The 20,295-nt window shown below is 39.2% G+C and overlaps 1 protein-coding gene across 1 annotated transcript in view; it reads right to left on the reverse strand.

Moving 5' to 3' along the window:
• Positions 1 to 1,857: 1,857 nt before the first annotated feature.
• The window catches only part of FARSB (phenylalanyl-tRNA synthetase, beta subunit), a 41,724-nt gene continuing 23,286 nt past the window's right edge, over positions 1,858 to 20,295 (reverse strand). The window contains exons 18-19 of the mRNA XM_010568415.1: positions 18,176 to 18,328; positions 1,858 to 2,131 (exon numbers count right to left, since the gene is read on the reverse strand). Coding sequence (XP_010566717.1) covers positions 1,980 to 2,131; positions 18,176 to 18,328 — 305 coding nt within the window. The 3' untranslated portion in view covers positions 1,858 to 1,979. The remainder of the gene's footprint in view (positions 2,132 to 18,175; positions 18,329 to 20,295) is intronic.

Raw genomic sequence — 20,295 nt, forward strand, 5'->3', positions numbered from 1 at the left:
GGTCTTTACACTCAAAAGGACAGTAAATTCACAGGAGAACTGGGACACCCAAAGAGTCAGAAAATCTTGTGTAGCGAGATATATTTAGTGCATGCAAATATGCCTGTACTCTGCTGAAATGCAAATCTGCCTTATTGTCGTCCTAAGCCCCATGCATGACACACTAATAAACAGCGGGGTTTAATACTTACCATCTGCGTTACAGATTGCTTCCCACACTGTGAGCTTGCTTGGTTACAGTTGTGTAGGCATCACGGAGAGATGTATCCCGTGAACGACAAGCTGGCTAATCCCTTGGGAGACTGTAAAATGTGAGCTGCAGTTTTCTCACTCTCCGTGGGCACTGGAGTCAGTCGTGCAACGTATGGCAATAGCTATATTCTCATTTCACGTCTGTCATGCAGAGATAATTAAAATCTACACTTCCATCTGAGGGGAACTGTAGGGTTTCCAGATGGGTAACTGTAGTGCATTTTTCATACTGGATTAACACTTGCACCAAAAAGCCTTGCCTGTTGCCCTCCCACCTGTTAAGATTACAGACAGGGCTACCATTGAAAAGCCATCATGGGCCCAGTGATAGGGGTCTGCACAGGCACGCAGCTCAAAACTATGAGCTTCAAAACCTCACCGTCACCATTGCATATCTCTCTTCTCGATGAGATAGTAATTGTAACACCCTTTTCCAGCATCACCCAGATGTCCACTCTTGGACAGGCCCCTCCTGGGATCAGGGGCTATCTGGCCCTAGCAATGAAAACAAGCCACAGCGTATTGGCCTAATGCAAAATACTCACTATTGTTAGCCTGTAACATTAGCAATGGTTATAATATTGCAAATGAGGGATAGCAAGCTTCATTAGCAAGCCAGTAAAGAGCCTGCTCCAGTGTATTGAGCTGGCCACCCACTCAGTGGCATTACACCGGAAAGGATGTATCTGGCATCGCCATGCTGGATGGAGCTTCTCAGTTTCCCAGACAGCAGAGGCACAATGTGCCTGGCTGTAGCATAGCTGCTGCCAGAAAGCCACCTAGAAGGAAAAACCTGACCTGTGAGAGGTTCTCATATATTGTCAGGGGGAAAACTGCAAGGAAAGTAAAACTGAATGCTGCGTGGTCCCTGCTGTGCAGCTGGGGTCCAGAAAGCCACTGGTGGGGCTATGTGAATGCAGTGGGACCACACTAACTTCTGCAGACAAATACACCAGCCTCAGTCGGACAAAGGCTTTGATATCTTTCAGCTCCTCATGCAAAAGACCACTGGCATATGCTCTTAAATGCATTTCCCCAATTTGGTTTGGAGCTTCAAAAACCACTAGGCTTACATCAACCATGAAAAAATTTAATTCCACCCCCTCCCCCTTCTGAATTTAGAATGATAAAGGATCAACAGTTATGTCTGGAGTAGGGAAGCAGATATGACACACATCTTGCTTACAAAATAGCTCTGGTTTTCATGAAACAAGTTTATTTTCCTCCCCCAGCCATTGATGAGCACATGACAACCGTACAGAATAAAAGCTCAACTCCTTAGTTCTGCTCACATTCACTCAACATTTGCTCTAATCAATTATCTTATTTCATGCAATAAGAAAAGAATGAGATTCCTGCTATGCAGCCATAATCAGTTACAGGATGAAGCTGTGTCTGTGGAACATTTCTGATTTTGAAAACTAATCATGTGCTCTGCCATTACATTTCTCTTGTAAAACACTGGGCTTTTACCCAACTTGTTTCTCCCCCCGCCCCCCCTTTAAAAATATTGAGTGCATGGTCTAGTCCGAGATGCCACATTCTTACCCCGCATAAGCTAGCCAAATTGCACTGTAAGGAACATATTTACCCAGGGAGCCAGGCTCTGTTTTTCTAGTTTATTGGAACATAAAAGCATAAGCGGATGTCCCCCACAGAGGAAGACAAAAGAGCAGAGGGTGCTGCGTGTCACAGTGGACGGCTGTAGGAGGATAAAAGTCCCATCTTCACACGAAGGGCTCAATATTGATCTCTAGGGCAGAGCATGGCATGGTGAGCTCAAACTTGGTGATAACATCGGGGTGTAGGACTCCAAGTTTCCCAATGCTTTGACCTTTGGCAAAGATCTCAGCGCAGCGACCAGGAAAGAAAGCAGAGCCTGTAAAGAAAGTGAGAGAAAAATCAATATTTCTCTGGGCCAAAGAAGTCAATAGGCATTTCATATGGGGAACAAAGCTCTCAGTATTAAACCACTCTCTGTGCTGAGATGCTAAGAAGGGGCTCTCACTTTCCTGCATTAACAGTTGTCATGATTGATAATAGAATGAGGAAATGCTTTTAGTTAAAAATAAAATGTGTAGCTCAAAGCGTGGGCATTTTTCACACTCCAGTTGTTTTGACTAAGTTACTCCCATAATAGAAGTTAGCACAGTTAAGTCGACCCAGAGGGCTACCGAAATGAACTTTTGCAGGCTTTAGGCTATTTAACACCTGAATGTTTCCCACCTTACTCTGTTTAAGGAAATAAAGCTTGCTGTCATCTATGGGGTAAGTAGGCATGTCATGCTTGATTACATGTCATGTAATTAGAAACAACCTACATTCCTCATCTGGAGATGGGCTTTTAAGCAGTTTCATATACACTGTAAAACTGTGGAACAATGAACAACCTGAAGATTATCTTCCTCTTACCTCAAGCCAAGCCCCAAGTTTTAAATGTTATTTGGGCGTTTAAAGTAAAAACAAAGAAAAACCCAAAGTAGTTGAATTGGCAGTGAAGAACTTGGAGGAGCTGTGCAGACTTTTTCATGGAAAGCCTTTCGTACCTGGGAATTTATCTATGCATGGTGGTTATACCAGCAATATCTTCAAGCTTGTCTGTAGCAGCTACGCTTGCAATTTTTTTGTCTCTGTCCTGAGGTGAGTGGCATTTTGACCAGATAGCCCTTCAAAAGACAAAACCAAATGAAACCAGCAAGGTGCTCCTTCTGAAGCCACCTCTAGCAAGTGTGTGGAAGCAAGGCACAGTGCACAGGACCTCCAGTGAGTAGTGCTGCAGATGATGCTGTGAACTCAAACGAGGAAAGGGGAGAGGATGAAACAAGGCCACTGAATCCTATAGATCCTCCTGTAGAAGGCTGCTTCCGCCATGTTTTTAATGTTACTGCCCTTGCAGAGAAGGGCCCTTTACTAGATTTCCACTCAGAAGTTAAACAGGTCAGCAGGGACAGCATCAGGCACCAGTCAGCTTCCTTGCCCTCACTCCTTGGTCTGCATCTTTATCTCAATAGGCTGAAATCCAAGAAAGCATCTTCTACAAGAAGAGCTGGTTATTGGGTATGCATGGGGTTGCATCAGTGCAGATGAGAAACATCCCTGCTCTACTTGCTTCTGCACCAGTTTGAAGACAACAGCTGAAGAGCTGCTTCCAGTCCTGTTCCCTGCCTGCTCCTGACACTGGCACTCAGCCCTTCAGCATCCTCTGCATCCTGCAAAAGGATTGCAAGAATTTCCTAATGGCAACTTACTCTCTGGTTGCTCCAAATGCTATTTAAGTTTCAGGATCAGCCCAGAACATTTTACTGCGTTTACAAAGAGCTATTTAAAAAAGGCAATAAGCAGCCAAATTAACCTCAAACCTCAGGAATATTTTCATGACACTCTGATCACTAGTGGTCAGGCCCAGAGATATATTCTTTGTTAGCTCCCCAATGGAAATAGTTCATTGAAGAAGTGTCCCCTATGAGGTTTGTAGTCATAATTTGCAGCTACAAGAATAAGAACAGCAATTAGGTCTTTTTCTTGTCTAACATGCTGCAAGTGCAAAGTAACTTAAATGTGTACTTCAATTTTGGCTGCCTTGTGAAATCTGATGGCAGTAGTAAATGATCACAGTAACATTACCTAAAGGCTGTTTTAAAAAATATTCAGAACCAGTATCTTTTAAATCATCCGGTTCCAGTCTTAGCTACTAGCGCAAACCAACAACTTACACTGGATGTACAAAAGTGAAATTATCTAGCCCCTGGATGTTACTGGCATATGACTCTAGCCAAACAGACACTTGCCACTGCTAAGCTGCACTATTCAAAACAAGTGTTAAAATAAAACTTGACAGAACAAATTTAGAAAAGAAACAAATGCCACACATACAGATCACTCTGCAGATTGTGGATGAAAACATAACCTAAAAATAAAGTACCCTTGTAGTTAGTGGCAAAGGCTTTCCTCTTTGTGAATAAAGCTGGTATTGTACCAAAGATGTGAGCAGCACACAGTGATGTTCTTTTAGAAACTTGACTGTAAGCTTCAACCGGCACAAGAGCAAGAACCAAGCAGAAGTTAATAACGTTGGCATAGTACCCCACTATAAAACTATAGGAAAAAAAGAGCTTTGACAATATGGTTAGTTAAAAAACTGAGTCTGACTTGTCTGTTCTTCTGAGCTGCCCTGTGTGTAGCCTTGGGAAAGTTACTTTATCTTCTTGCACATCTAGACCCAATTATATGATGAGACTTAACTGTTTCTAAACTTCTTGTAGACATCTGGATAGGGGTCTAAAACAATACTGCACTCAGTCTATCAAAGGCAGTTTCAAAGATCTGTGCCGTTTCCCATTGTGTGAAACAATTTTATGTTTTCAGGCACAAGAAATGCTCTGCTATCTGGGCATCACCAATTGTCAGTCTGTCAGTCAGAAGTTAGGCAGAAGGTGGACAGGCAGTGGGGGTGACTTGAAGCCTTACCCAACCCTCACATCCACCACTAGTGACTTTCCCTAGAAGGTTAACGTCAGTACAAGTTCTCTTGCATTTAACTAAATCAAATGCATTTGTGATAAACTTTGAAAACTGATGGCAATTCATGACATTATATTAGAAACTATGAAATGGCTTAATGATTATGGCATAAAGTGAAGAGTTATGTTAGCTAGAATCTTAACACCAATAAAATTTATCCCTTCTTACCATGAGCTTACAGCACAGCTTCACAACACAAGTGAACTGAATCAGTGAATCACCACCACCAAAAGGGAGGTGGTGGCTCTCCACCTGGAGAGGGGAAGAGAGCGGGACAAGCTGTTGGTGTGGCTGAAACCTGTACAATGAAACTATACACTCAGTGTGGCTCTGAATACGCTGTTCTAGGCTATGGGTTAGGCATTCAGCCATATATACCATCTTATATGCAGCAACTGATGCTGGACCGTGATATTACGTTTCTTTGTGCTTCCTTGCAGTGAAGAGGTAAATATATAATTAATATTAAGGGGGAACATTTAGCTCCCCAAAGTGCAGGAAGCAGGACCTTCAAATCACCCCTCCATTTCTAGTTTAGCCAACCCTGCAACGTTGGTTACTTCACAGTGCAGTGACTAGTGTGCCTGGTGCTTTGCAGACATGGCACTTGCAGGGTATAATTCTGTGACTGGAAGAGATCAGACAATAAGCAAATAAAAATGAAAGAACCTGTTAAAAGCTTTAGGGTCCCCATCTGTCCAGCTAATACTTCACTCTTGCACCAAAGAAACATGAGCTGAGGAATAGGTTTACAGAGAGTTTAGGAACTCCTGTTAATAATGAAACTATTATTATGATAACTGGCTGCACTACAGAATGCTTCAAAGTATATTCCTGCCTGCCAAAAGGGCCTCCAGACTGCATCCCACAGATGGGGGATCTAAGGCTTCCTCATCTTAGTGACTCTTCCTTTGACCACACACATGGTAAGGGAACAAGGTTGGCTCACGCCTGAGATGGGGTGCTGTTGGTCCATGTATGTCTGCAAGGGCACCAGAATCTGGAGCAAATGTAAATTTCAGATCAAAAAATTCAGACATTGAAAGGGAAGTACATAAAGAAAGAAAAAAATCAAAAGAAATGTGAAAAATCTGAGCAGAAAGGGGGGAAAAGAGAAACAAGCATTTTGCAGTGGCGGGCAGTGCTTTGCCTGAGGGAGCAACCAAGACTAGGAAAGGAGATCTGAGCTAGCAAAACCTCACTGTGCTGCGGACAAGTCATGGGTTGTGGGAGGACCAAAGCAACCCACAGAGCAGGACAGCAAACCAGAGGATTCATCCAAATAACCAGGAAACAAAAGTAAGGATTTTTTTTCCCCCCAATTTGTGTGTTTCTTGTATTATCAAGTAAATAGCAATGGTGGTTTAGATTTCTAGCAAAGCTTCTGTTATGGACTGGACTATCATGTCAACTCTTGAAGTATAAAACTTCAGAGTGAGAGTCAAGGCTGTATGAACGACATGTGCTTATGCTACTTGCACATATGGGGAATCAGCAAAAAATGCGCGCACTGTTATCTCGTTTGAATAAATCATACCGTAAGCTGAAGCCCAGTGCTCTTAAGCTTCAATACAGTTTTGATGCCAAAAGGAGTCCAAAGGGTGCCTTCCCAGAAAAATTAGCAGCTGTGACCTGCAGCTTTTGAGCAGGAGTTCAAAGTTGACAATCGAGTTTGTCTTATCTGTGTATGTAATATCATCAAGAATGGTATGGGTGTGAAGAGCATGATCTTCCTGAAGAAAGCTTTCACTTGTCAAGCAGTTACCAAGGCACACCTGGAGGCACCATTATCAGTAGGTGTGCTAGGAAGGGACTGCACTTGCTGCTGGTGCAATTATATTGGAAGGCTGCGCTTGTAGGTCTGGTTGGTTGTACCATCAAGTATATCGAGAGCCAAAATTAATTTAAAAATTGTAGTTTACTATACTATCCATTTTAAGGATAACAGATTTATCACTCCTGATATAGTTAATCCTTTCTGCTCTGTGCACAAATAGTATTTCATAAACTTCACCTTGAAATCTAGTCAGAGATTGTATTGTCCTTGCTGCTAGAGACATATACAATGCCAGAGGAAGCCAGAAGGTCTAGCAATGGAAATCCACCTCTTAATATGTCAACATTATAATTGGTAGTTACGAGAAGGGGTGAAATACAATATGCGTTCCTAAAGAAGAGATGCCAAAGCCAGCCATGTCTTATGCTGACATACTACACGCAAGAGAAAGACAAAAGCTGCTTCTCATGGCTGCAAGTAAGAATTTAATTTCCAATGTTCAGTGATGTAGAAATAATACCTTTAATTAAAGCTTCTGTAGCATGTCCTCAAAATCTGTAATTGCCTCTCTGTATTCAGGCAACAGGGCCACTTTGATTGCTTTGGGGTAATTCTTTGGCCAATAATCCAATAGAGCATGTAGTCTTTAGCACATTTTCTGGCTAATTGACCCTCAAAGAGCTCTGAGTTCCCTGCACTCTTTGTTGTCAAACACCTTGCACAGTTTTTTTTCTCTACCTTACTCTCCCTCCTTTTCAAAAAGAAATAGATTAAAGTAGTATTATAGGCCTACAGTTGCACTAAGCCTTCAAACCTGCTCGTTTGTTCCTATAATTTGAAGAAACATCGGAAGCTGAAGCTTAAGAAGGTAATAGAGCAGAGCTTATCTGGCCTCCGAAGTCTTTCATCTTAATGCTCCATCCCCTTAGTCACTCCAGCTGCCCTCTCACTACCTCATCCTGACTCACCTGGTGAAGTATTTTACCTGTGCTACATTGGACGGAATTTAGTTTTGTGAAGCTAGATGTTGCTTTCCTTTTAAGGATCAGGTTCTTCAAATTTTTGACTAATTCCTTCTTTTGGCAGATAATGCTTAAATGCAAAGTCACAGGACACTATCAGACCAGTCAGTATTTTAAAAGGCAGCTACGTTTTCTTGCCCATGTACACAGTGCAGTCAGGCTCCCAGAACCTTATGCAAAGCAACAGCGACCTCAAAATCATATCGTGTCATGGGATGATTTACCTTCAGCTAATTTTTAAAATCACAGACATTCCAAATCTTGGGTGATTTCTGGAACATACTGAGAGACCAATTGCTCTTAAGTTGCATATTGTCAGCAGTTCTTCCCCCATATACTCTCATGCCCAGAAAAAACATACTTTGGGATTAGTGGGATATTTATTAACTTTAGTTTCCTGGTTTGTAAGTCCTGACTAAAGCTGTGCCAGAACAATCTCCACTCCCCAGATCACACCTAACTGTAATGACATGTCAGGAACTTCAAATGAGTACAATCAAGCTTAAGGCAAGCACCTTAGATTTATTCCCGCCCCCAAGAAAATAATTAATGCTTGAAAAGATGACAGAAGAAATATCTGTATGATATGAATGAATATGTCCTCCATCTAAAGGACATCTTTCATTCTGATTTTTTCCTATGTTTTTTCAAAAGCCTCCACGTAGAGGGCATAGCAGAAGAGGGTAAAGGGACAATCAATTATTTACCTGGACTGGTACACTGGATATCCAAAAATAGAGTTGAATATTAGAGTCCTTGTGCAGACAGGGAAGCTAGGGAATATGGAGAATCATCCACAAATTTGCAGTGGTCAGTCAGTCATCTTCTCATGTTACAACTAAGTCAATGGGTGCATTTTTATTAATTTGTATCTTAGGGAGGGTGTGAGAAAAACTAGTTCTATCTCATAAGAGCCCTTATATAAAACTCTACAACTGAATATATTCTATTCTGTATTTGCGTATATTTAAGACTATTTAGGGATCAATAATATTGTTTACAAACACAAACCTACAATACACTGTAAGCAGAGTGGAAATAATCATAATACTGCTTGGGTCCAGAGTCAACTGTTGTTAGTCATGTTAAAGTGTGTTGCAGTGATGAACTGGGGACTGGTGTAGCTAGCAATCTCTTTCCTTCATTTGCCTTGAGAACAGAGACTGACACAGACTTTTAGGCTAGATTTATTTTTCATTCTTGCTAAAGAGCATCCCAGGACCTTTAAGAGAGGTGTTTGGTGTTGCTGGATGTCAGGAAGTGGTTCAGGAATGTAATAGGTTTGGTGCTCCTCTTTATTCACCTGTGTTATTCTCAGGATTACAGCAGTGTCAGACACTTAGGATTATTTGGGTAAAACCACTGTGTTCCTGCCTTTCCTAATGGAATGTAATATTTGGGTGGCTGCTGAGGCTAGGGAAAGCAGACATTTTGGGTCACCGATCTGGGTAACAGGATTTCAGGTATTTCAGTGCTGGAGTACCAGGGTAGCTGCTTAAATAATGTGTACAGAAAAACACAGGAAAGTAGGAAACCTAGAAAAAAATTCTATCAAATTCTGTGTTTTTTTCTAGAAATCAGTATTTGTGTATAAAGCTCAATAAATTTGCATTTGTGTGGCAGTTGTGAGAAACAGCAATTCTACACTGGAGTTCAGCTCTACTGTAGAGTTACCATTACATAGCTAATGTTTGCTTTTTAGGCCAGTTTTATCTGATTTATCCAGATTTATCTGAAACGTTATACTTTGACCTGTCTAAAAGTCACAAACCTAAGCTGATATTGTGTCACAGCTATTTATAAAACTAGAGAATTCCTAATCCCAAATAAAGAGCTTTTTTTTTATGACGTCTTGCTATTTCACTTGAGTTAGAGAACACAAAGCTTTGAATATTAAAAAAACTTAATTTCTTCCTGTTCCATGACTGTTTTTATCCGTCTTTAAATATCTAAAGGAATAATTCATCCTTGCAAACATCAGAATCTGTCAGAAACTAGGAAACAATAAACCATATTCTTTATGGTAGGGGGTATAACATATTCTATGTATGCACAGTAAGGCAGCAGATTTTAGCTTTTAGGCTCTGCTTTCATACAAGAATTAGAGAATAACAAGAACCAGCACTAAGTCAGTCTGCAAGTCTACTTCAGTATGTCATGTTTAGTTTGCATGTTGTTTATTCACTTCATGTCCTAGACCAAGCCATCCTCCCCTCCCAATGACTTGACATTACTTGCTGAGATAAATAACAGCCACCTGATGTTATGCTTTCACAGCTACCACATTTCATGCCTTTCAGAAAATGACTTGACAAACTAGCGTGGAGTAATATATAATTAAATGATGAATCTTAGCAGTCACTGGAACTGTTAATCACTTAGTTTTAGCAACTAAGATTTCTGTTGCAAACCAACGCCTTGTGCCTAAAGCACATGGCTGCACCATGAGGAACAGAAACGCTTCAACTGGCTGAGCGTGAGCCAGCCCACGACCAGAAGCAATACTGGGTCTCCAACAAATATGGCTATTCTGTTCCTGGACCTAAACAAGGAAGGTCTGTGCCCAGCACACGTACTGGATTGAGTCTGCACTAGCTCAGCATTTCTTTGCTTATCTACTGTTTTCTAATACCACAAGCAAAGGTAAAGTCAATTCCTCCACCATGGGCAACAGAAATATTAATCTTGGGATCCTCCTGCATTCACGTTGATCTAAAAGTTTGAGCCAAAATCTTACAAATTCCCATTTAAAATTTTATTGCATAAATAAATGTTAGAAAATGTATGCAAGATTAAATTTGAAGCACTGCCCCTTGGCCTCCGTATCACAGTTCAAAAGTCAAACCAGACCAGAGAACTGCTTAACTACAAGCTATAAATTTGACAGGATCACAATTGCTAGCATTAATATTGTAGTGAAAATGAAGGCATGCAGACACTTAGTTGGCCTCTAGCCATAGCAGGCTGGGCAGGAGGTGAAAACAGAATCAAAGGATGAAGCTGTGGCACTGGTCAAGTGTAGCACTTCACCAGAGAAGCTGATGCAACCAGACCTGCACCCTGACCATCACCACTTACTTAGATCACTGCCCCTGTTCACCGAGAAAGGAGATGTGCAATTTGCTGCTATTTGTGCTACTGGCTTGGATTAATCATTTCTTTTCTAGAGAAGGCTTTGCAAAATTGAAAATATAGTTTATGATTAAGAAATAATTTTCTATTTCAAAATGTAAGGAGACAGACAGAAAAAATAGAAATTAGCTAGTTCTATATTATATAATGTAAACTGTGCCAGATGTTTAAAACTTGATGCAAGGAAGACTCTTATCTGTTAGACTTGTTATGATGTATGATTAAAAAAATAGCTGTCTTTGTGGGGGTGGGGGCAGAGCGGGGGGAAGAATTAAACTCTGAAGAGGCCTCCCCATTCAAGGAACAGCAGAAAAGCAAAGACTTAATGTCAGGAAGAAACTAACACCTTGAGCTCAGGCACACAAATGTCAATGATTTAGATGGTTCTGGGAGTTGACAAAAACTGGTAGAAAATAAAAAGTCTAACTGTCGGGAGAAATGCTACTACTTCTGGGAGCATCCCTAATCTGTCAGAATAAAATGCAATGGGAAGAAAAACATTGTAATCTTTGTTAGTTAGTGCTTGTAAAAAGAGGAAGGTAAGAGAAGATAGCTTGTGTCTCTTTACAAGTTGATTTGACAGCCCTCTCCAGAATATTTTTGCAGTTACCATAGATTTTTTTCTTCCCATTATTACACTACAGGAAACATACTTCTAAATGAGTCAATTCAAAGGAGTTTCTCTTCTGAAATAATCTTCTGAATTTGAGAAACAAATATTTCCTTTGTTCTCTTATTGAACTCATCTCATATGTGGGGGAAAAGTGTGTCAAACGTCATTTGGTGATGAAAGTTTAAAAGACAAAGAAGTCTAAATCCATCAAACCTTTTATTAACCCATGCTGTGCTAAAATAATGTACTTTTCCTCTGATACACCTTTTTTGAGGATAAGGGTTGTGCAAGCAGATTATACTTGAAGGGTATCAGAAATGAACGTTCAAAAACTTTCAGAAGAGAGCTGAAATGACCATAGGAATGGAAAAAGCCCTCCTCAAATTCACTTCTGATAGCCTCTTTTTTTCATAATAAAAATCAATTGTCTAACACAAAGCTAATAAAATGAGACTTATTTCCAGAACCAAACTATGGGTTTTGCCACAGACTCTTTGTGTGCCTGCCCTAACTGCATCACTTGCAACAGCAAGAGACCTCCAAGATGTCTAGTGCACGCGTGATGTCAAATTTTGATAAACCAGGTTTACCTGGAGAAACTCCAAACACTGTAGACTCCCACTTTGGCTAATTAAATAACATAAGCAACTGTCCGGGTTCATATCTTTGCCAGGTACCTCCTTGGGTCTTAATCCAGTTACAACCAAATTTGAGGCATCAGCACTACTGTGGGAAGATACTTTATAAGACAGAAATAAACTTGGCCTAAGTTTGTAGGGATTCAGTTCCCATAAATCTGAAAGCCTGTATTTACAGGAATGAAATAAAGAGCAGAGATAATAGACAATTAAAGGTACATTAAGTGAGCAGCCACACCCACTTTATTAGATAATTTAGTTTTGAATTGTTAGAACTGTAGTTCTTCACGTAACTAAGCTCCCTTGATGCTGCAGGAAAAATTGCTCAAGAGAAAAGGATGAGAAATTAATTTGAAATTCATTAGATCTCAAAATAGTGGCCAACACTGGAAAAGCCACAAGAACTAGTGACAAACATCCAATTGCGCAAGACGCCTTATAATTAAGCTATTGTAATGATCAGTGCTGGAACTCCTGAAACCCCTTGGAGAATTTGGGTAATACATGTAAAAGGACTAAAATCAGTCAGATCTAAAAAACCTGTCCTTGCCTCTTAGTGTTGTTAATTCATGAAGCTGACTAGGAGGGGGTAGGGTGGGGTACTAAACAGAAAAATAGGAGTGGAAGATCGGGTGATCTTCAAGAACATCAATGAGTAGTACTAGTTTCACAACAAAAACTGGGAACATTTTTGGCTAAAACAGTATCCATATTTAGTGCTGAAGTGAAAGTGATCAAAAATCAGAAAAGCTACTTACAGACAAAAATGAGAGAAATGAATTGCACTACATAAAATGTGATTAGTAACAGTGGCTGAAAATTCACCTTGGAAACTGAATAAATTAGGAAAGATTAATGACTGGCAGCAACACAGACAGCATTAGAAAGATTTTTAAGGCTATTCAAAACAAATTGTAGGTAGAGTACTTTCATCTGCTAACAAGACTGGTTGAACATTTTATGTGAGACAGAAATATGTAAGTTTTTAATAAATATTTCTTTTCATCTGGGGGAAAAAAAAAGGTATTCTTGACTATAATAAGGTATCTTCCAGTCCACTGAAAAGGTGAAGAATGTTTGGTTAAGTCTGCCAGGACTAGGATGTTTCTGAGATGCTAGGAGTCTCAGGCACCAGAATTATGGTGCAATTCTCAAAGCAAATATCCTGCCTGCTGCTGTTAACTTACAGTAAGACACTGGGGATTCTGTAATACTAGAAAAATGTTAATGTGGTGTCAGTATTCCAAGGTAGATGATCCAGATTGATCCTTGGTGAGAAAAAAATTATTTGGGAATTGGCAAATGTGAAATTCAGAGGACTTGAATACAGTCAATTACCAGCTGATATGTTTTTATTGAAAATGGATGTTGTCAAACAAATCTGATTATCTACCAAACTGGTAATTTGAAACGATAAATGCAATTACAGGGATGAAATAGCACCTATAAAATATCTATTCTTGAATGCCACTTAAATGGATTAAGAATTGACTGGTATCTTCTAGTATGCCACAAATTATATTTGGAGGCTTCATAGTAAAATTGGCACATTTCCTTTAGTTATCTATGAGTAAATATACAATTATTGACATTCATGAACAATGCAATGGCTGCCAAGACAGGCAACTGAAAGGCCAAGATTGCCATTAAGAGAAATCAAGCTACAGTTCCTTAAAATAAAACAGGTATTAACAATGCCAAGTTCAACATGGGTACTAAACATCTGTGTATATTACAGTCTCCCAATTTAAACTGATCACCAGAGATAGATGCCGGGGTTCAATTCAATACATGTAACTCAGAGTTAGTCCCAGACTTTCCTCCTCTTGTCTTGTGAATTGAGGTTCACAGTCTAAATCTTCTTTTAAAGTTGTTTGTTGCATAATTATTATTATAAAAGCAAATGTTTATTGATGTTCTTAGTTATGGAGGTAACTATTACACCTCTAATTTCACAGCTAAACCTTACCAAATGAGAAGCTATTACTATGATTTACTGTGGAATTAAAATTTTCTACACTTTACCACACCTTTCATTTAATTAAATAAGGGCAGTAAAAAGAAAGGAGTACAATTTCTCCTTTTTTTTTTTTTTTGAAAGACAACTGTCAGTTACTGAAGGAAGCGAGACTTAGTATGCATTTATTAAGTACACATGTTGAACAAACAGGCTGACTTCCCAGCTTTACTAAGCTGTTGATTACCCTAAAAGAATGAATGGCATGAACATTTACTTAAAAACAAAGTAAAAAAAAAATCCCAGAGTTAGCTGAAATTCACAAGAATCAATAATGTACAAAAAAGTGGCTCATGTCACATGCTCACGCTATTCAGGGACTGTTTGTTTCCACACGAATGAATGCTGCTTCAATCAAATACCAATTTTGTCATGGAAGTTAGTGGGGCAAACAGTGAAGCAGTATCAATGCACGGATTTACCATTAACATTTTCTGTGAAACTGTCAAATTGCTTCATTTTCATAAAATCTGGATATTATTTTCCCTTTTCAAACAGCTTGTGTCCAATTAACTTCCATTTGCAAAGTACAGAGATTCTCAGAAGGTACTGCAAAACTAGGGTTTCTTTCCTGAAATAAGGGACAGGCATTCTAAATGTTACAATACCAGTGAGGATAATTATACCTTACACTTCATACCACTCCTTTGAATTCTGTGATATAGGATCCACTGTCAGTACTTACTAAGCCTTTTTTTATTCTTTTTAGCCTAAGTAAGACTTTACTGTGGACCCAAATCCCATGATTAACATTACCTCCTGTGATGATGGTCTGGATTTCTGGACGAAAATACTTATCTCAGATGGTCATCCAGAAGTACAAAATGACCAAAATGTTGCAGAAAACATACCCATTCCTGCAGAGATTAAAACTTGAAACAAAGAATACCTTCCAATATAATTTTCAGAATGCCTCTAGTTTTCAATTCAAGGGAACTGAAACCAATGAAAGTGAATTTAAAAATAAAAAATTTTATTAAATTACCTGACAATATATGACCAAATTTGTTGGTTCTTTCTACCCATACTTTTATAGTTTAAAAAGTTTGATTTTATTTTGTTTACCTCCTATTCATACATATCCATACTGATCTTTACATTCTATTAATGGTATGGAACTGGCTAAAATCTGAAGAGTTTTATGTGATAATCATACTCTCTTCTATCTATGTTTGATTATGGATGCCTATGCTATAAAACAAATAATGAAAAAACCAAAATGCTTTTCTAGGCCAGTATTTATAGGATTCACCACATATCAGAAAGTCCTTTCTGTGCATTTTAAGACAATGGAGAGCATTTCAGAGTTCTGTCTTTCAAACGTGGTAATACGAAAAAAAAAAAAAGGTTCCATTAGTCACTTTAAGAAACTGAAAAGCACTGAGTGCCAAATATACGCTGAAATCTTTGAATTCAGTCACTCAAACCCCTCTTCCTTAAGGCTGCTCTAAACAGCTCTTCTCCATTTATTACTTAGCTCAGATTACACCAAAGCGTAGTGCAAAGGCCAGGGGAACATCACAATTTCACCCATATTTTCTAGCATCTGTAATTTTTTCACAGGTGTTGCTATAAAGGCAAACAGGCTCTGACCTTAAGGTCAAATCACAAGGCACTTAGGTGTTGGTAGAACAGAAGGAGCTTAAATAACCGTGATTTGCACATATGGACCAAACAGGACTTATAGTACGGGCATTTCATTTTTCAAAGTGAATTTGGAAAAGAGGCAAATATGTGCCAAATACATCTCTATCTATTCTTTATTGCTCATTTAAAACAACACTTTTTCCCTGTATTGTTTTCCAATAATCACTGGAACTATTTTAATCAGTTACACAAGGAATAAAAACAACTGGACTAAACCCCTACCTTTACACTGTGTTGTTTACTAGTCTCAAGTTCTGCTTAAGATCACATACAGAAAAAGTATCTAGGATCTTTCTAAATCAGAGTTGTAGGATAAACCCATTTCTCACTGTACAAATTTTAATTTGGCACAGGCAATAAAAAAAAGCATGCTCCATAAACATACATCTAAAAATCCATGCCGTGGGTAATGTCCTGATTTAAAACCTCTGAAGTAACTTGCACTGTTCGTCTGAATTATTTCAGGATCCTGCAGTCTCTTAAGATGTTACAGGATATTTTTTTTTTTCACTCAGCAATTGACCTTACTCCATCATCTGCTGACACTTTCTCTCTCACACAAGCTTAACTAACAGATTACAAAGCAAGTTTAAAAAAACCCAACAGAACAACAAAAAACTAAAACCAAACAAAATCCCCCAAACTACTTTGACTTCCAACCATCTCTGTCTGAAGTGAAGGTCTTTTAAGTAAGTTGGTGCAGTGACAATGCATTCACTATGGTACTAGAGTATCAGCCATCTGCATTGTTACCAAGGTTAAATTCCAATGTCGAGAGAACTGCAAGCAGTCTACATGCCATCCCAGGAGAGTTTCTGAATCACTAGTGAAACAGAAAGTAGTAGGTACTTTTTTCTTTGTCTACAGCCAAAAGCCACAAACTGCTTGTAATATATTGCATATGACAAGGCATAATCTGTCCTTTACACTAAATGCATTGTGGAGTAACGTCATGGGAATGTAGGGATTTTGAATGGGCATTACAAATCCCACAGCATCAGGAATACTAAACAGTACTAGTATCTAGAAATAACTTCTTCACTGTGTTTGGATTATTTTTTGAGGTCTTTTTTCCAGTTTCTTGAAGCCAGCCATACATCATTGAAATGCTACCATACAAGATAGAAAAGACTTTCAAATATTGTCACTACTAAAGCAAATTCTTGATATGTCTATTCAAAAATGAGCTACAGAAGAATTTTGAAAAGGAATTTAACAGTTTGGTTTGACTTCAATGACAGCTGAGTACCCAACTGCCAGAGGCTTTTCCAACCCCCCCATTGCACCCCCCTTCCAAATAAGAAGCTTTGCTATTACTTGTTCTGTGCTTGGCAGAATTCCTCTGGTCAACCTGGCCATCCTATTAACAGTATTCTAATAAACCTTTTGAAAGTCTGCCTAAATAATACTGAGCAAAATAGTACTTTGTCAACAGGAGGAAAAAAAAGCGTCAATATATATGACACAAACGTGCATTAAAGTGCTAGGAGACCACTTAGCTGAACTGTTGTGTTTGGCATCTTGGCAGGGCACTGCAAAACAGGGAGACATCTAGCAATTTTTCACTAAAGTTCTGTGAATAGGCAAGCTCGGTCAGGCTGTCAGGGACTCTCTGTCAGTGCCACTTGTTCCAGTAAGTGCAGAATGGAGGCACTTCTTCAAGCTGAGTCAATTTGAGTCAGTGTCTCATATCTCTGAACACCAATGCATGACATATAAGTAAAACATAGCTGCTATCCCTGCAGTCTTACTTTTCTATACTGTATTTACTACACTGTTATTTTAGGTAGCATAATAGATTGGATGCTGATGCTTGCTCTCTTTCATCAACCTATGCTCTCTCAATGAAGTAATGGGGTCAACTTGCTTGCTTTCTCTCTTACATGAATATGCACATACTCAGAGGAGATTTTGCACTTAAGGATGTTATTTTTAATTCATGTGCAGCTCACCCTGTAAGGAGAAGGAAGAGGGCTGTTATACAACTACTTGTCTAAGCAGCAGGTTCAGTATCAAAGACAGCAGGTCTTTGAATAAAAGATATATAAGGCATATACATCTTCCTATGAATATGTAAATAAAAGGTACATATGAATAAAAGCTGTAGATAAAGCTATAAACTAAAAGATCAGGTGTAAGAAGTTGTCTTTTCCAGGCACTGTTGGCCAAAGAGAATACAGTGGATACCTGGCATACTCATCAATTCAGTCAATTCCGACTTACCCTTGCAATCAGCAGATTAATTCATTATGAACAGTCCATGAAGCTCATGGCATATGCTTTACTGTAAGTCTCCTTAAAAAGCTGTCAACTCACAATTTATGTAAAACTACTCAGAATAGCTCACAGAAGGACAGCAATCCCATTTTACAATCAGTGAATGCAGTTAATGCCTTTTCATTGTCATTTCATCATACCGCAGTATGATAGCATATATAATAATATTAATCCTTAGTGCCTACTGCTGAGAACAACCAAAAATTCACCTCAGATTGTAGGAGAACATTTGAGCTCCAGAACAACCTCTGCTGTATGCTGCAGCTCTGTCTTCCTTACCTTCAGTTGCCTTGATTGTGTAGCCATTCTCTTCATTTGGTGGTACTTCAAGAAGCTGCATGACCCTGTCCAGCAAACCATGGATAATCTCAAACCCTGGGCTCTTATTGTAATAAACTGCACAGAAATGCCTGTAGTTTCTTGCACCTACATCTGAAGAAGAAGGAAACAATTATGTTATCTGGGAAACTTTATCACACTTTCAACCTTGCCTTTTGTAGCAGTTTGCTGCTGCTGTACGACGAGGCACTTGTGGCTGAAAGGAGAAAAGAGTATGCAAAATGGCTTCTCTGACACACCTGCCATATAATCTGAGGAAACAATGGGATTTCTTTAACCCACTGGACTCTCACAGTCAGAAATGTAAAGAAAGAAATGTAAAGAAAGAAGGCCCTGTGCCTTGGGCAGGAAACAGGGTTGTTACATACAAGCATCTTCTACACAGTGACAGGTACCAAGCATACGTGTTAAAGAAATTAAAAACAGACTAGCCAAAATGTAAATACACAGTAAGCATCAAGAAACTTGTGATGCTGGTGGGAAAGCTAAATATTTATAGAACTCAGCTGCAGAATAACTACCAGTACAAAACAACTAGCCCACAACTTGAAATGAGTAATAACATTAGCATGATGATCTATGAAAAATCTAAATTCACCCAGGTTTCCAAATCACAACTGATGCTTTTCATGATCATCTTGGACATCCCCACAACCAAGTGACTACGAAAAACGTGCTACATTGCACAAACTCAAGACTGTGACGCAAGTGTCTCCCACTTTGGACAGTTCCTTAAGTCAAAACCCTGCCTTCTCCCTGCTGTAAGTTTTCTTACATTATTGATTTAATCAAAATATGTTTTTCTTTTTTAAACTTTAAAAATGAGTATGTGGTAGCATGTTGTTATACTTGTACCTGTAGGCTACACCATTGCACTCTCTAGGACTACTGTGGCCTACTTCAAAGCTTTACCAATTATGGGTTTCAACATTTTCACTTTTTGAGAGGAACAATCTAGGAATAGAGTAACAAGTCTATTGTCGCAGCTGCCAATTAGTAGCAGTGACATTCAAAATACTGATTAATGCAGTACTCGTTTATTGCCTTCAGGTCTTTACCTTCTCAAGGTTAAAGTGCAAGCATGTGTTCAGCAAGGTTGGCGTATACAAGGGCAAAGTTTGCTGAAACCAGGGAAGGACTCTTTATGTGACTGTCCTCTTCTTTTAAACATTCACATGCTTTGCCAGCATGTTAAGTATATACATTGCATTTCAGTTTGGACCAGACCTGCACTTCTGAAGGAAATCTCCTGATCATCCCTACTTACTGTGCTCCTGTTCACACTGTAAAGCAACCCTGCAGCATATAAACCAGACTCCTTTCACCTGCAATTGTCAATACAGGTGTTCCAGAAGGGCACCGGAATAGCTTCAACCATTCAAGGGCATTCAGCATACATCATCAGACTAGAGCTAGTCAAAAGGACAGCTTACATGCATATAGCATGGACTGTGAGTCATCAGCTGATCTCCTTCTGTACTGCACTTCTTCGTAATATTGACACATAGTGCAACAAGTTACAGCCAGATTTTCACGCATAGATTTCTTCCCTTTCTAGAGAGTCCTCTGGCTTCTGTAGTCTCCTAGTTGCTCATGTCTAGATGGACATTCTCATCTTTCTCTTCCACTTAACTGTGATTAGATATAGGGAGGAAATGTATTTACTGACAGCAATTGCATTCCCTTTAATACAAAAAACCACAAACAAAAATCCTTCTAACCTATAAATACTTGTAATGTTTGAGGTGAAAGAGGGAGTAAGAACTTCTTCAGTGGTCATCAAGGAATGAAGAAGGAATGAGTAAATAGAGCAAATCTGTCTGGTCTGCAGGTTAAGGTAGGGCAGCACCATGTGACATAGTTGTATGCATAGGGATTTCATATTTCTTTCCAGAAACTACCCAAAAGAAAGGCACATGAAATCAGGTATATGCCAGGGTGAACTGGGTTCTTTACACAGTCAACCTATGTTCATGCTGAGCATGTCGGGACCTCTGGTCATGAAACATCTCAGCTGGACTTAGTGTTCCCAGGAAAAAAGGCACTGCACTGCATACTGC

Source organism: Haliaeetus leucocephalus, unplaced genomic scaffold (assembly GCF_000737465.1).
Source record: "Haliaeetus leucocephalus isolate CR32 unplaced genomic scaffold, Haliaeetus_leucocephalus-4.0 Scaffold240, whole genome shotgun sequence".
Lineage (NCBI taxonomy): Eukaryota > Metazoa > Chordata > Aves > Accipitriformes > Accipitridae > Haliaeetus > Haliaeetus leucocephalus.